Below are 14,403 nucleotides of genomic sequence, written 5' to 3'. Positions count from 1 at the left end.
GGACCACTGTGGTAGTTGCAAACTTGGCTGCCTGCAGATGCTGTGAGGCAGGCCAGGCACACAGCGTGGCCCAGAGTTGGATGTTGGGTATATCATTTGGTGGTACTGCGAAGGACAGACCACACGTGGTTTTAACCACACATGCTACGTTTTAACCGCATGTAGTGGCAGGAATCCAGCCCGTAGTTCCTACAACTGGACTCTGTTTACGTGGGGGAATTTTATGTCTTGTCTGATGTGGAGGTTGGTGAGGGGTTTTTGTGTTGATTTTTATGAGCGTAATACTTCAGAGCTGACACAAAACATGTATATAGCAGTCCTCTGTGTAGCCTCTCTCAACCCCTTATCTTGCTTCCTAGGGAAAGTTCCTTCCATGGCTTACCTGTAGCTTTACTATTTCTAAATTAACATGCTTATACTGTTATTTCTTAATTTATCAAGTTTAGACTTCATTGAACAGTGAAGATTGGCCCTTTATACCACACATTCTTACCTCAGCCTCCCAATATCCCGGTAATTACTAATGTCATTACGACTGTATAAATACTGTTTACTGCTGAACAAGTAATGACTTGCTGGAGTAAATTTTGAAGTAATCTCTGTTTTTGTCCGTTTTCATCCTTGGGTTTTTTGGTGGTTATTTTTTTTTATGTAACTGTCATTAGTTTTCCCCAAACTCCCCAGGATTGCCAGAGCCCACGTTGAAAGCACGTAGGTAGTGTGTTCCTTTCTCCTGAAGACCTCCATCCCTCTGCTCCAGCGTGGCCTGGTGGTCCCCTCTCCTGTCACCCTTACCTGCTCCTGTGATGGAGTGCCCTTGCTTGTGTTCCTTGGGGTAGCCTCATGAGGAAGGAGTGCTTTAGAGGCAAACATTTTGAGGCTTTGCAGTTCTGAAATTTATTCTGTCCTTACACTTAATTGATACTTTGGCTGGATGTAGAATTAAAAGTTGAAGGGTCATATTCTCAGAATTTTGAAAGCATTGCTTATTTTGTCCTCTAATCTCTGAGTGCTTTTAAGATCTTTTGGCCCCTGGTGTTCTAGAATTCATAGTGTGCCTTGGAGGGGGTCTTTTTTCTCCTTTCTGAGAGGCTTCATCTTTTGCGCTTTGATTGAATTTTTTGTTTTGGTTATTTGATTTCTGCGAGGTTTTTCTTGTTTTATTTGCCTCCCTCCAAATTCCTTTTTGTATGTTTGTCTTGGTCTCTTATGTTGGTGACTTTTTAAAGGTAGACAGTGTGTGGAGGTGGGTGGGCTCTGCTGTTTAGGCGCTTCCAAATGCTGCTCTTTCTCTCAGGCCTTTGGTTTCTCGTGTGCAGAAGCCTGCAGGGGCACGCATGGCTCACTGTCGTCGTTCTGGAAGCCAAATGGGGGGCTCATGGCTCTCTGATATATTGATATGCACTGTGTCCCTCTGTTTCTGGTATAGCATCTCCCTCACACACTCCTCCTCTCTGCTTCAAATGCCCGGGTCTGAGCTTCTCTGATTCAGCGGCTCCAAGAGGGTTCCTTCCAGCTCCTGCAGGGCTGAGGAAGAAGCAGGATTACCCTACCCAGAGTTCCAGCCCAGCTCCCTTTTCATCCCCTTCTTTCATCTTCAGGCCTGGTGTAATAAGTTCCCCAAGTTCCAAGGTTTCCAGGAGCTCTCAGCCTGCGTCTCAGTTGGGACTCCCTCTCTACAGGGAGTTAGGTTCTAGCTTTCTCTGCCTAGTCAAGTGTCATTTTCCAAAATTTGCCTCCCTTCCCTTTTTCTCTGTCCTTGTGGCTTTCTACATCTTAATTCTTTATTGATACCGATATCAGGAGTGAGCTGAGATAAATTTATATGCTCACTCTGCCCTGTTTTTCATAAAGAATTTTTAATCTTTTAGGAAAATTGACTGTCTCCAGAAAAGGGAATGTTGCCATGAAGATCTTTCTAAATTTTAAAGTTCATTTAATTTTAACAGGTAATATGGTCCAAAACCAAAAAAGAATAAAAACTGTCAATAGGGCACTGAAACCAGCTGGCAGGGGCTCAACTGGCTGAGTGTGGACCACTGGTGCCCCCCCCATCGGGAGGCCCACTGACTGACTGTAGCCCATTGACTGCATGCAATGGGAGCTCACAGGTCCTTGCTGATAGCAGTGAACCAGTAAGTGAATGGTGGAAGGAAGGAAAGGGCTGTGTCTGTACAGCAGAATGCTGACTACTGACTGTAGGAGGAATGGCTAAGTAGAAAGTCACCATGTGGCAGCCTTCACAACGAAGACACACGGCAAACATCACCGTTACCAAGTTATCAAGGGCGAAAGCCAGGATTGAAAAAAACCTGAATACCACACCACACATGGTACAGTGAGGCGAGCACAGCAGCCCTGGGTATTCCTGAGACACATCGCCGGCAGCCCGTCACAGGGAATGTCGGATGGCCCAGACTGAGGGACAGTGATCTAGATGTCTGGCCTGTCATCTCCAGCAGTGTCCATCAGGAAAGGCTGAAGAGAGAGGTTTGAAATTATTTCAAAAGGGAAAAAGCATCCAGTGAGAAGTCTCCTTCCTACTTGGTCTCGGATCTACCCATCTCCCCCAGCCCCTGCAACTACTAGCTTCAGATGAACAGCCCTCCAGAGTGCCTCTGTCCACAGGCAGTTCAGTACTAGTAGTGCTTTAAAGGAAGGCTTGTTACACTGTTTTTCACCTTACTTTTTTTAACTTAATATATATTGGTTAGTTTTCTAAACCAATATATAAAGAAAAACTCCCACTTTTTTTACAGCTGCATAGTATTTCATTGTTTGGTTTTACTCTAGTAGGTGGTTAAAATCCCAAATGTTTTAAGCATTCAGCATTTGAAAAAGTGATGATTTTTTTCCTAAAGCTCCTGTTTGGGGGGTGAAGGGAGCAAAACAAAACAGTTGAAGGTTGAAAGTGCCCACAGAACGGCCAGGCACTTCAGTGTCCAGAGCATGAGGCTTTTGGGACTTGGTGACTCCTTCCCCCCAACAAGGCCAGCTTTCCCCAGGTGGCAGTGACCCTTCCTGCAAGTTTTGAGCCTGGTCTCTGACACGGGTGGTGGTAGCTGATGGGGATCAGTGGCCCTTGAGTTTCTGCTGTGCTGGGTGGAACCAGCAACAGCAGTGAGGACCGGATGAGCAGCGCTTGTTCTGCGTAAACCTGCTGCTGCCCATGAGGAGCCCACCTGAGCAGTGTGATTCCAGGGGTGGCTGTAGCCTAGCCTCAGCTGGCAGGAATGTGACAATGGAGACTCCCTCTACTGGCATGAATGCCACCCCACCTCTTGCGTTTACCCTGTGGACTTCATGCCCTGCAGTGCCTTACAGCTTCCTCTGCCTTCCTAGAACAGAGACGTTCTGGGGCCACTGCCCTTGCCAGCTGGGATGGGGCCCAGGCTGCGGTGAGTGGGGTCATGTGCAGGAGTGGGATCTGCGTGCGTAGACCACTGCCTTGGTGTGCTATGGGGGGAGCCTGGGAGGCCCTACCTGCAAGCCTAATGGCCCAGCTCCAGCACTTTAGTGAAAGTTGACTTCTCTTACTGAATCCCGAGGTCCCAGCGCTGCAGGCTTCCGTTTTGTGCAACAGAGTAACTCCACTCCACTCCTGCGTCAGGGTGGGGTCCCTGATAGACAGAGCTCTTTTGAATTGTTCTTTCTGGCCTGGAAAATGTCTTTTAGATTGTAGAGAAAATCCAGCATTCATTTGAAAGCAACAGTTTTCAAATGGTAAACATCTCATCTTCAAGTGTGTGTTTCAGGTGTGAGTCATACTTAGAACTTAGGAATCGGGGAATAATTCTGGGCCTTCCTGTACCCTGGCTTTGGGAAATTATTTTCTGAGGTAATTCTATGTAAAATGAAGGAGTTCTAGCAGCTGCGTAAAATTCTGATTCATCAAAAGTTCAGCCTTGTTTTCTTAACATTTCCAAGGTTGATTCGGGGGCAGTTCACTTTGAGTAGCTTCATATGCAGGATTCATTTTTCTGTTGCCTAGGAACAGAATCGCATAATTGCCTGAGCTGTGAGCTTTACAAAGAGGTGACAATTGTGAACACATCCTTGGGTGGGTGGGTGGTCTCTGAATGGCTTCCCTGGTGCCGACAGTGGGGCAGCACAGAGACAGAAACCTGTGGAAAATCTTGTCTTTTCAGGTGTCTCTGGCCAGTGTTGATCTCAGCAGTCTGCAGGCATGGGGAATATTTTCGCTAACCTTTTCAAGGGCCTGTTCGGCAAAAAAGAAATGCGCATTCTCATGGTTGGCCTGGATGCCGCAGGAAAGACTACTATCCTCTACAAACTGAAGCTTGGCGAGATAGTAACCACTATTCCCACTATAGGTAAGAGCCTGTCCTTTCATCTGGCAGGGGCAGGTTCTGGGAGGCCTGGGCCCAGTGACGGTTCCAGGAGAGGGGCCGCAGGAGAGAGCCAGGGCCCTGTTAAAAGCAAGCTCAGGAGGTGCCGCCGTTGAAGGCAGGAATTGGAAGCGGAGGGAAGGAACCTTTTTGAGGGGAGTGTGGGAACAGCAAGGACCCCATGGCTGCTGCCACTCAGTCCACGGGGCCACCCCAGGGCATTCTGCCAGCCCCTCTTCAGTGACCCTCTGGGAGCAGAGGGGCATCTCTTGTTCAGAGGAGGGACTTCTAACCTCGCAGGAGCTCCAGCCAAGCATAGTTGAGGGCAGAGAAGACGCTCACCTTCAATCTCTTGCTTCTCTCAGGTTTCAATGTGGAAACTGTTGAGTACAAAAACATCAGCTTCACCGTGTGGGACGTGGGTGGCCAGGATAAGATCCGGCCCCTGTGGCGCCACTACTTCCAGAACACACAAGGTAAGCAGCTGGGGCCCAGTCCAGCAGGGCCTCTGAGCCCAGAGGCACACGGTGCACACAGCACACGCTCCTTTAAAGGTGAAACCTGGTAGGTGTGCAGTTTCCCAACCGGCTGGAATTCAAATAGTCCTGAGAAAAGTTTTGTTTTGTTTTTAATTATTACAGCCCACGTGTATATGTATATGAACACCTTCACAGGCCCCCGTGCTCAGTGCTGTAATGGTTGATCTCACGTAGCACCCAGAACAGCCCTAGTGGGGCTGGTGCTGTCTTCCTGATTTCACAGATGAGAAAATGGGCATCCAGGGTAAATGGCTCACATTCTATTAATTACTGCTCTGAGAGTCCCACTGTTGGGACTTAGACTGATCTGTCAGGCAGCCACTCAGACCCATGCCCCCTCAACCAGAGTCCCACGAGGGCCCCAGGACGACCCTGGCCTGCTCCTTATTTGCTGACTGCCTGTGCTGTGCCTCCTACCATCAGAAGGTGCTGCTGCCTTTTTAGAAATTGGGGTCGGGGGGTGCGGGGGGCTGCCTCCTGGAGGCCTCCTTGTGCGGTCCAGAGAACGGACAGCCCAGGTAGGAGCAGCCCTGAGGGGGTGGTCACATTAATTAAGGACCCTTCCAGCACAGGCAGCAGTCAGGGTGCCCGTACCTCCCCTCCAGCGAGTCCCATTGTCTTAGATGCTAGGTGGCCCACGAAAACCAAGCCCTCAGCCCCAAGACAGCCCATTTGTTTTGCTTTCAGAAGTCACGTTATCAGGTCACATTGCCTGCAGCTGGGTGGGGTCGGTTTTCAGCCACTTGCAGTGCTGCCCGCTTGCTTTGTAGGTTTGATCTTTGTGGTTGACAGCAATGACCGGGAGCGTGTGAACGAGGCCCGTGAAGAGCTCATGAGGATGTTGGCAGAAGATGAGCTTAGGGATGCTGTCTTATTAGTGTTCGCTAACAAGCAGGTAGGCACCTGCCTGGGCACGCCCCTCTGCAGCAGACACAGAAACCCTGCAGAGATGGGGGGGGTCTGGCCGCATCAGTGATGCAGCATGGTTGGCCAAGGGTGGGCTCTGGGCTTGGGAAGAACCCGAGGCCCAGGGACTTGGCCCAGGATGTGACTGGTAGCAAATGCTTTATGTGTGTGGTGGGCTCAGGGTGGAGTGTGCAGGCTGCATCTCTTCCCCAGTTGAGAGCTGGCTGGGGCTGGCCACCCCCTGCAGGCCCTGCCTGTTCACCCAGACCCCTGTTGTGTCATCTTTTCCCCCAGGACCTTCCCAATGCCATGAACGCCGCTGAGATCACAGATAAACTGGGATTACACTCCCTGCGCCACAGAAACTGGTACATTCAGGCCACCTGTGCCACCAGTGGAGACGGGCTTTATGAAGGACTGGACTGGTTGTCCAATCAGCTCCGAAACCAGAAATGAGCCGAGACCTGCCCTCCTCCCTCTGCCTCCTCTCCCTCCTCCTCCCTCTCTCCGCCCTCTGCTTTACTCTCATGTGGCAAACTGTGCGGCTCTGTGGTGTCGAGTGCCAGAATCTGTCTCCAGGGGTTTGGTCACAGTGTGTATGCACCATGCTGTAAATGTGGCAGATGCAGCCTGCAAACAGGTTTTTTATTTAATGTAAATAGTTTTTGTTTCCAGTGAGGCAGTTTCTGGTACTCCTATGCAATATTACGCAGCTTTTTTTATTGTAAAAAAGAAAAATCAACTTACTGTTCAGTACTGAGAAGGGATTTCCACACACTGGCCCTGGGCTCCCAGGGGTTACTGTGCTACAAGAGCCAAGTGCCCTCTCTTGGCCCGAGACCTGTGTCGAGATTCATTTGGGTGGTTGGTTTTTAACCCGAACTCAGTGCATTTTTTAAAGTAGCTAAAAATAAAAGAACACTTGAACACACAGAAGGGAGAAATATGCCGAGTGCAGGTTTGACAGTAACCTGAGTACTGGTCCATCTGATCGTCTGTGTTTCCCTTTGGGAATGTGAGAGAAGGTGACAGGAACAACCCCACGATCAATTCTGCATGGTCACAGTGGAGACCCCGTAATTACGCTTTGTCTTTGGATCATCCTGTATTTCATAAGAGTTTGTGCTTGTACTTGTGCTCACACGGCTACCTAGGAAACAAGCTTTGAGGCTGTGCTTGGCCCAGGCCACCATCTGAGCACCATCTGAGCCCTGTGTGGGGCCGCTGAGCCCTATGCTCCATCAGGCTGGGCCACTCCCATGGCCACTCAAAGGGCCCGTAGCAGGAGCCTGTGCAGCTGGCCGTGGCATGGGCAGCAGCCTTTTGGCTCTCAATGTAGAAGAAAGCAAGGAACCACCAACCTTTTATTTTTGATCAGGCGTGTGGTGCTTTTGTGTGACCACTTATCAGAGCAGAGAGCCCCAGTTAACTCCCAGCGCTTACTCAGACACCTTGGCCAGAGCAGCAGACTCCTGGGGCATTGGGCCTCCAAAGGAGCGCATGTGAGCTGGGAGTATTCCACCTAGAGCGCACAGCCCGTTGGAGCACCCCTGTCTGTACATGTGTGAAGTAGCTTCCACTCCCTCATCCTGCAAGGGTCAGATTTGCCAGCAAGAAAAGACGACCTCTATACTTTTTTTTTTGTATTTTGATAAACACTGAAGAAGCTGGAGCTGTTAAACTTTATCTCGGGGGGGAAAACCCTCAGAACTGGTTTATTTGGTGTCGTGGAACCTCTTACTGCTTTCAATACACAATTAGTAATCAACTGTTTTGTATACTTGTTTTCAGTTTTCATTTCGACAAACAAGCACTGTAATTATAGCTATTAGAATAAAATCTCTTAACTATTTCATGAGCTTTTCAGTGCTTCAGTGCTGCTACCTGCCAGCTGCTCAGTCCCTGGCACACTGCTCCTAGAGAGAGAGCAGGATCCACGAAAAGCCTTTTTTCAGGTTAAAAATACAGAGGACCACAGACCTCTGAACCTTCCCCTCACCATCTCCGCCTGTACTCCCTGCGGAGCCCTGCCAGCCCTGCATCCCACCGCACCCCTGACCTCTGAGCTCCTCTGGACCTTTCCTCATCACTACCCCGGGTTAGATCTCAGCAGGTGTGCACATGAGGGCAAGATTTCTGGCATCCACAGGGCTGAGTGGATTTCCAGGGCAGAGCAGGGCATGGGGTCACTACAGTGGCTCTCAGCATCCTGCCATGGCTGCTGCTCATTCAGTGAGGTGCCTCCCAACACTGGCACATCCCAAGACAGTGTGAACAAGCAGGTGTGGCCCTGTGAGATGTGATGGTGGCAAATCCGTGGGTGCCAGGCAAGTGCTAAGGCTAGGCGGCTCGTCTGGGGGGAGGATGGAGCCGCAGCTAGGGCAGGGAGTGGGCTGGGGTCCTGTGGCTGCCTGAGAGGGAGAGGAGTCTGGGAGGAGGAGGATTCCTGACCATCTGCTGAGCCAACCTGGCAGAGCAAGGCCTGGAGGTCAAGCCTGCAGCCAGGGAACCCTCTGTCCTTGTCGGGTCCACCCTGCTTTTTCCCCCTCCCTCCTACACCCTGAGCAGTGGATCCCTTTCTTAACCAGTCCAGCCCTGTTCCCAGCCCCAAGTAGTAGTAGCATCCTCGCCTCTGGGAACCTTTGTTCCTCAGCCGCTGTCCTGGCTGCTGTGAGTGCCCAGTGGGGCCAAGGGAGTGGCTCTCTGGGCCCCAGGTCCTGATCCCCCTGATACTTGTAGAGCCTTGGCTGCCACAGCCAGCTGGAAGGTGCCTTTCCTTAGTGTGGAAGCATCCCAACTCTGGCCTGATGAATAAGCAGGTTCCGGGGCCTGGCAGGTGTGTCTGCCCTCAGCAGAGTGCCCTCTGCTGGACAATCAGAATATGTGCCTGTTATGACCCTGGCCAGCTGTGCTGTTGAAGGATGGCTCCTTCAAGACCCAGGGGCACAGGCCATTGCTGTGCTGGGGCTGTCCAGATGGGACATCTGTCCCTGCAGTGGGGCTGTATGCCTTTCCCTGCAGGGCTGCCATCTTGGGACAGACCTAAAACCTCAGAGGTCATTCTAGGGGTCACTGCCCTACCCTGTCTGGGCGTCTCATACTTCACCCAGAAGCCTGATCACTAACCAAAGAATGGGCAGGCAGAGGAGGGACTAGGGGGCGCCCTGTCAAAGCTCTGCAAGGGAAGCAGGCCGGGCCAAGGGTTATGCCAGGCTCCTGAGAGGTTCTGCCACGGGAGGCACAAGAATGCCTTCCCGCAGCCCCAGGTTGGCTGGGCTCCCTTGGTAACCGGCTCAGGGTCCAGAGCCAGGCCTGTCGACGACTTGGTTGGGGGCGGCAGCAGTGGTCAGGGCCCCACCCTGGACATTCATTGCCCTCCTGGTCCTTGTCACAGGCTGTGTGGTCCCCACGGTGCTGGTTCAACTTCACATGGGCCCTCAGCACTGCAGGAGACCCCCCTGAGGTGAGAGACCTGCAAGGGGTTGGGCATGCAGAGGGTGGGTGAGGGCCCACTCAACATCACGCAGCTCGGTGGAACCATCTGACCGGGTGGATCTGGGGGCACCCCACCCAGGCACCACTGACAGTGAGCCCGGTGGGTGAGCAGAGTGGGCTCAGGGTTTCAGGCTCCTGACAATCGTGGAGCCCACAAAGATGTTTGTTTCTTTTAAAATCAGAAGCAAAAATACATATATAACAAATGCAGCCTGGATTGCAGTTGTTTTTATACCAATGCAGTCATAAGTTTTTATAGGTTTGTGGAAGAAGGGCCCACGGATGTCACTGAGCAGCGCTGGTGACAGGCCTCCCAAGCACAGTACTGACCTGAGCCCTGTGCGTCCTTGCCAGCCTGTGGCCAGGCACAAGGCCTTACCAGGTGCACCAAAGCAGATGGCGGGCCATGGAAGAAGGGAGCTGACTGACAGCCAGAGCTCAGAAGTCTCGTCAGATGGTCTTTGAGGTTGGGGGCCAACCTGGCAGCCTCAGGTTGTTGGGTCCAAAGTCCTGAAGAGGGTACCCAGCCTCCACCCCAGGGCCAACTTCAGCTTGGCCCTGTTTCTACCCCTGCCGGCTGGGCTAGAGGACAGGCTTGGTGCCACACTGTGCCCCATGACATGAGCCAGCCACACAGGTAGAGGGAGCCAGTACCCAGCCACCTGCCTTGGGGGGACTTGAACTGGGACTTGTAGGGTCAGGAGGCTCCTTAATGGCAACAGGGAGCAGAGGTGTCCTGGAGGGGAGGGTGATAAGGCAGACCACTGTGGCTACGGGAGTGAGCCCTCGGGTCCACCCCGTACCCAGCACCTGTCCTCCACGGCCTGGCTAGGCCTGCTGCCTGGAGACCACCTTTTCTCCACAGCGTTCAGCGTTGTCTGTCACTGGTCTCACCGGTCTCTTAACTCCGTCTTGTTCGAAACAGTATTCCCAGCATGGTGCCTGACGGATAGTAGGTGCTTTCTCAACTTCCGATGAACTCCTGCTTCCAGCTGAGCGGGTCCCTCTGTGGTGGGCAGGAAGGACCCATTCCAGGTTGCATCAGGGGCTTCTGGGTGGAGACACCAAATCCCTCAACTACTGGGGGGGTTCATAAAAAGTTCTAAGACATGAGAATCACTGCCTCGGCCCAATCCCGCATCTTAACACGTGGAGTCAAAGGTCTGGGAGCAAGGGGCCACCCAGACCTACAAGGAATGCCAGGGCAGGGTGCTAGCACCAGTTCGCCCTTTGGACAGTCCCACCTTGGTGCTGCTCACCCCTCTTAATGGAGTCTCAGTACAGGACCCACAGGCAGCAGCTAGCTAGTAACATCTTCACATGGCCACTCTTAATCACATGGGATACCAGCCTCCCATTCACTGCAATGCATACCTTTTTTTAAAATAAATTTATTTAAACCAAAAGGAAACCCAGGTAAAGGAAAATAGTAACTGTACTTGCTACAGCAAACTTGGGAGACCTGGGAGCCGCTGTGGAGGGCAGAGGCCAGAGGAGGGAGTATGGTCTGCCAGGGGATCTGGGACAGGCTGGTCACCTGGGCAGGCCTGGGCCATCACAGCAAGGCCAGCGGTGGGGACAGGGCTCCTGAGCCCCTCAGAACCTGCTGGACTCAGGGTTGCCCTGGCCTGGATAGACTCGCTCATCAGATCGCAATCCCAAAACCTTGATGTGACTCACAAAGCAAGCCTCTTCCACCCTCCGCTCCCCAGGCTGAAATGGGGCTGTGCCATTCCAAGGGGAAGGGTTGGCTCCAGCCTCACCCCAGAGGAGAGGCGTTTCCCTGTGGTGGTGAAGAGGTGTCCACCAGGAGCCCACTTGTCACAGTCACAGCCAAGCAGTGAGTGGGCTGAGGCGGGCCTTGGGGCCCAGGGCGGTCAGTCAGCAGCTGCACTCGGCTCACGCGTCAGTCTGTATCATGCCGTCTCCGGGCCTGGGGGCTCCTCCCGCTGCATACGCCATGTCCCCACTTCCTCCTTTTGCAGCAGGGGGAGGAGTGGTCGCTAGCCGAGGAACCTGAGTCATGCTGGCGGCTGTGCCTAGGGGAGGGCCAGGGGATGGCCCGGTGAGGGGCTGTGCACCAGGGCCAGCACAGCAACCAGTCCACCAAACCCTCGGCCCAGCCAGGCTGGGAGAAGATGCCTGTGCTGACTGCTGTGGGCACCATGCAGCTCCCAGGCACAGCCGGACCCTCGGCCCAGTCAGGCTGCGAGAAGATGGTGTCTGTGCCGACCACTGTGGGCACCATGTGGCCCTCAGGCACAAAGAAGGTCTCCATGCTGCCGTGTGACTGTGGGCATGCCACGACCCCATCCTTTGCAGCCTGACCCTTGTTCTAGGGGCCCCCCACCCCTCACAAGACCTCTGCTGACAGCTGGGCCTACCTAGCAGGAGACGGGGACATGGAGGAAGCAGCCACCTCTGTCTTGTGGTGCTTTTCTTTCTTCTTCTCTTTCTTGTGTTTCTTCTTTTTCTTCTTCTTCTTCTTTTCTTTCTTGCTTTTCTTGTGGCTCTCAGAGCTGCAAGAGGGGCACAAGACCCCTCAGCCCTAGCCCTTGCTTCCACAGCTCTGCTCTGTGCCAGGCGGGAGGGGGCCCGGTGAACAGCAGTGGGTGAGACAGGGCCCTCCAGAACAGGGCTGCCACAGGGAGAAGGGCCTACACCTGTGCTGTCCACAAAGTTAACCACTGCCCATGTGTGGCTACTTTGATTTAAATTAACTAAGTGAACCAAACCCAGTGCCGTCCAGTTGATTCCGACTCATAGCGACCCTATAGGACAGAGTAGAACTACACCATAGAGTTTCCAAAGAGCGCCTGGCGGATTTGAATTCCAACCCTTTGGTTAGCAGCTGTAGCACTTAACCACTACGCCACCAGGGTTTCCAACTAAGTGAAAGCAATGAGAAATTCAGTGCCTTGGTCATACCGGCCACATTTCAAGTTCTCAGGTCTCCATGAACAGCAGCTCCACTGTAGACAGTGCAGGCAGGAACATACCCGTCATGGCACAGTACACTGGCCCACTAAGTATAGCCCTGGGCACCCTCACCCAACTCCGCATCCCACACACACCCAGCCCCCCTTCCAAGCTGCCTGAGTGCAGGTCTGCTGACCACCCTGTGCAGCCAGGCCCGGCAATGCCTGGCACACAGCAGGCACCAGAGTGCAGCCTGGCAGTACAGGGCCTTCACTACCACCTGGCCTCAAACCTGCCTTCAGCCTGTCTCCACTGCACTCTCTACATGGACTCTGAGCATCTTGCTGCCACACACGACTCCTTGCCGGACCTATGGGCCCTTTCTCACCTCTAGGCTGGGTGCACGGGCCCTCCCTGGCCAGGACTCAGCCTCGGCCCTCATGCCAGAGTGGCCACCTGACTCTGCTGGAGCTGGAGGGCCGTTCCAGGACCACACTGAGTATGCCTGCAACTTGACCTTCTCATCTGGGAACAACTCAGAGGGTTCCCAAGATGACAAAATAGGAGGAAACGAGAAAACATGGGAAGGGGCAAAAGCCACGTCCTCCACCCTACCGCAAGCAGGCAGCCTGTCCGTCTGGCTCAGAATTTCCTAGCAACCAGATGTGCGAAGAGAAACTTCAATTCTGTGCTACTCAAACTTCTGCTCTGGAGCCTCTGGGGTGTGGCTTAAAGTGGCCTGGCCCCGAATACGGAAATTCTTAAAATTAAATTTTAAGTATGAAATTAAACCCAGCATCCCGCAGTGTGGGTATGCTGCCTGTGGACCCTGCGTAAGCGAGGCCCTTACCACGGCTCCGCCTTCTCCTCAGAGTGCAGCTTCTTTCTGGCTGAGGCTGGGGAGATCTCTGCCCCACTGCTCTCCACTCGTTGGTGCTGCCAAGGGAAGCCAGTGCCACAGGTGAGGACCCAGGAGAAGGCCTGGACAACCCTGAGATGCTTCCAGGCCATCCAAGCCCAGGTTTCTCAAGTCAGGAGACTGGGAATGCCCCCAGAGAGGAGAGGACCCTGCCTCAGGCCCACAGCACCAGGGGAAGCCAGGCCCCTCCCATCTTGCCAGCATGGGCTCCTGGTGTGTTCTGGGGGAGGGGACATTACTGTGAACACCGACAGCCCCAGCTTGGCAGCCTCCTTGTCTTCTCTGGACAACACCACTCGGCCGGCGGAGCCACTGTAAGAACACACGAGGAGGGAATGCGTCTGTGGGAAGAAGGCCGAGCTGCGCCCCAGTCAGGAGGCCCTGCAGCCCTGCTGCACTTGCTTCACCTGGGCACCTGGCAGGGCCCACGGGGAGGAGCCCTGCCCTCGATTTCTCTGGGACTTGCGGATCCCTGACATCTCCCTCAGGTCCTTAATCTGCAAGTCCCAGTCCTGACAGACCCCGTCGCCAGGAGGACCCCTAAGAGTTCACCCCTGCCCCCGCACCTGGAGCTCCCCAGCCCCAGGAGCCGGTCCACACCCTTGTCCTCAGGGTCTGCTCCTTCCCGCTTACAGATCTCGACAAAGTCCTGTGGGGAGAGAAAGGCAAGGTCCTCGCAGGCCCCAGAGCCGCCTCCCACCCCGCCCAGGCCACCCTGCCGACCTCAGACCCGACACTGCCCGAACCTCCCTCGGCCCAGGGCCCCTCGGCCCGTTACCTCCTTGCTCAGGCCTGTGGGCTGTTTCTTCACATTCTTGTAGCCTCTGCAACGGGGCCAAGGCACGCTTCAGGAGGGGCCGGTCCCCCACCCCACCCCGGGCCTCCCAGCCCTCGGGGCGCCTGCACCCTCGGCCCGCACGGCCACTCACAGGGCTGCCATGAGGGCCTCCTGCTCCGCCTGCCGCACGGCCGCCAGCTCCTCCTCGCGGCTCAGCCCCACCGGGCCGGCGCGGTCCTTGGCGTACCAGGTGAGGTCCCGGCCCTTCTGCCACCGGCCCACGGGGGCCATCAGCGAGTTCCCCAGGTAGTTCTCCCGCTGCTTGTCGGTTTTCACGTCTTCCCAGTTGAACTGGTCCTGGCCGCCGCGGACGCCGCCTCGACTGGAGCCGAACATGGTGCCGGCGGCTGCTGCGGGCGACGGGAGGACAGAGAGGTCCGCGCTCGGCCAGTCCCTCCAAGCCCCAGGCCAAGTCCAAGGCCGCCCAGCCTGCGCTCG

At 54.3% G+C, this 14,403-nt stretch overlaps 2 protein-coding genes across 11 annotated transcripts in view; one reads left to right on the top strand and one right to left on the bottom strand.

Moving 5' to 3' along the window:
• Window positions 1-7,647, top strand: part of ARF1 (ADP ribosylation factor 1) — a 24,525-nt gene extending 16,878 nt beyond the window's left edge. The window contains exons 2-5 of the mRNA XM_003421194.4: window positions 4,149-4,334; window positions 4,715-4,825; window positions 5,659-5,783; window positions 6,089-7,647. Coding sequence (XP_003421242.1) covers window positions 4,187-4,334; window positions 4,715-4,825; window positions 5,659-5,783; window positions 6,089-6,250 — 546 coding nt within the window. The 5' untranslated portion in view covers window positions 4,149-4,186 and the 3' untranslated portion in view covers window positions 6,251-7,647. The remainder of the gene's footprint in view (window positions 1-4,148; window positions 4,335-4,714; window positions 4,826-5,658; window positions 5,784-6,088) is intronic.
• On the bottom strand, window positions 7,345-14,403 carry C2H1orf35 (chromosome 2 C1orf35 homolog). 10 transcript variants are annotated; one of them, XM_064279640.1, is made up of 7 exons: window positions 14,057-14,403; window positions 13,906-13,951; window positions 13,694-13,776; window positions 13,326-13,439; window positions 13,059-13,144; window positions 11,674-11,808; window positions 7,345-10,340 (listed from the first exon to the last, which is right to left on the bottom strand). In XM_064279640.1, the coding sequence occupies exons 1-7, from the start codon at window positions 14,299-14,301 to the stop codon at window positions 10,180-10,182; spliced, it is 870 nt and encodes a 289-aa protein (XP_064135710.1). In that variant the 5' UTR covers window positions 14,302-14,403; the 3' UTR covers window positions 7,345-10,179. The 10 variants fall into 10 exon arrangements, 8 of the variants coding, with proteins under 8 accessions (XP_064135710.1, XP_064135713.1, XP_064135712.1 ...); XM_064279643.1 differs by having other exon boundaries at window positions 7,345-10,295; XM_064279642.1 differs by having other exon boundaries at window positions 7,345-10,295; window positions 13,367-13,439.

Source organism: Loxodonta africana, chromosome 2 (assembly GCF_030014295.1).
Source record: "Loxodonta africana isolate mLoxAfr1 chromosome 2, mLoxAfr1.hap2, whole genome shotgun sequence".
NCBI lineage: Eukaryota > Metazoa > Chordata > Mammalia > Proboscidea > Elephantidae > Loxodonta > Loxodonta africana.
This window is presented reverse-complemented; position numbering and strand designations above follow the sequence as displayed.

Coding starts and splice junctions, on each gene's coding strand:
- C2H1orf35 (XM_064279639.1), bottom strand. CDS start 14,301: ATGTTCGGCTCCAGTCGAGGCGGCGTCCGCGGCGGCCAGGACCAGTTC. Junction 13,952..14,056: donor GAGGCCCTCATGGCAGCCCT/GTGAGTGGCCGT, acceptor GCCCCGTTGCAG/AGGCTACAAGAATGTGAAGA. Junction 11,809..13,058: donor GAGGAGAAGGCGGAGCCGTG/GTAAGGGCCTCG, acceptor CCCCTCTTGCAG/CTCTGAGAGCCACAAGAAAA.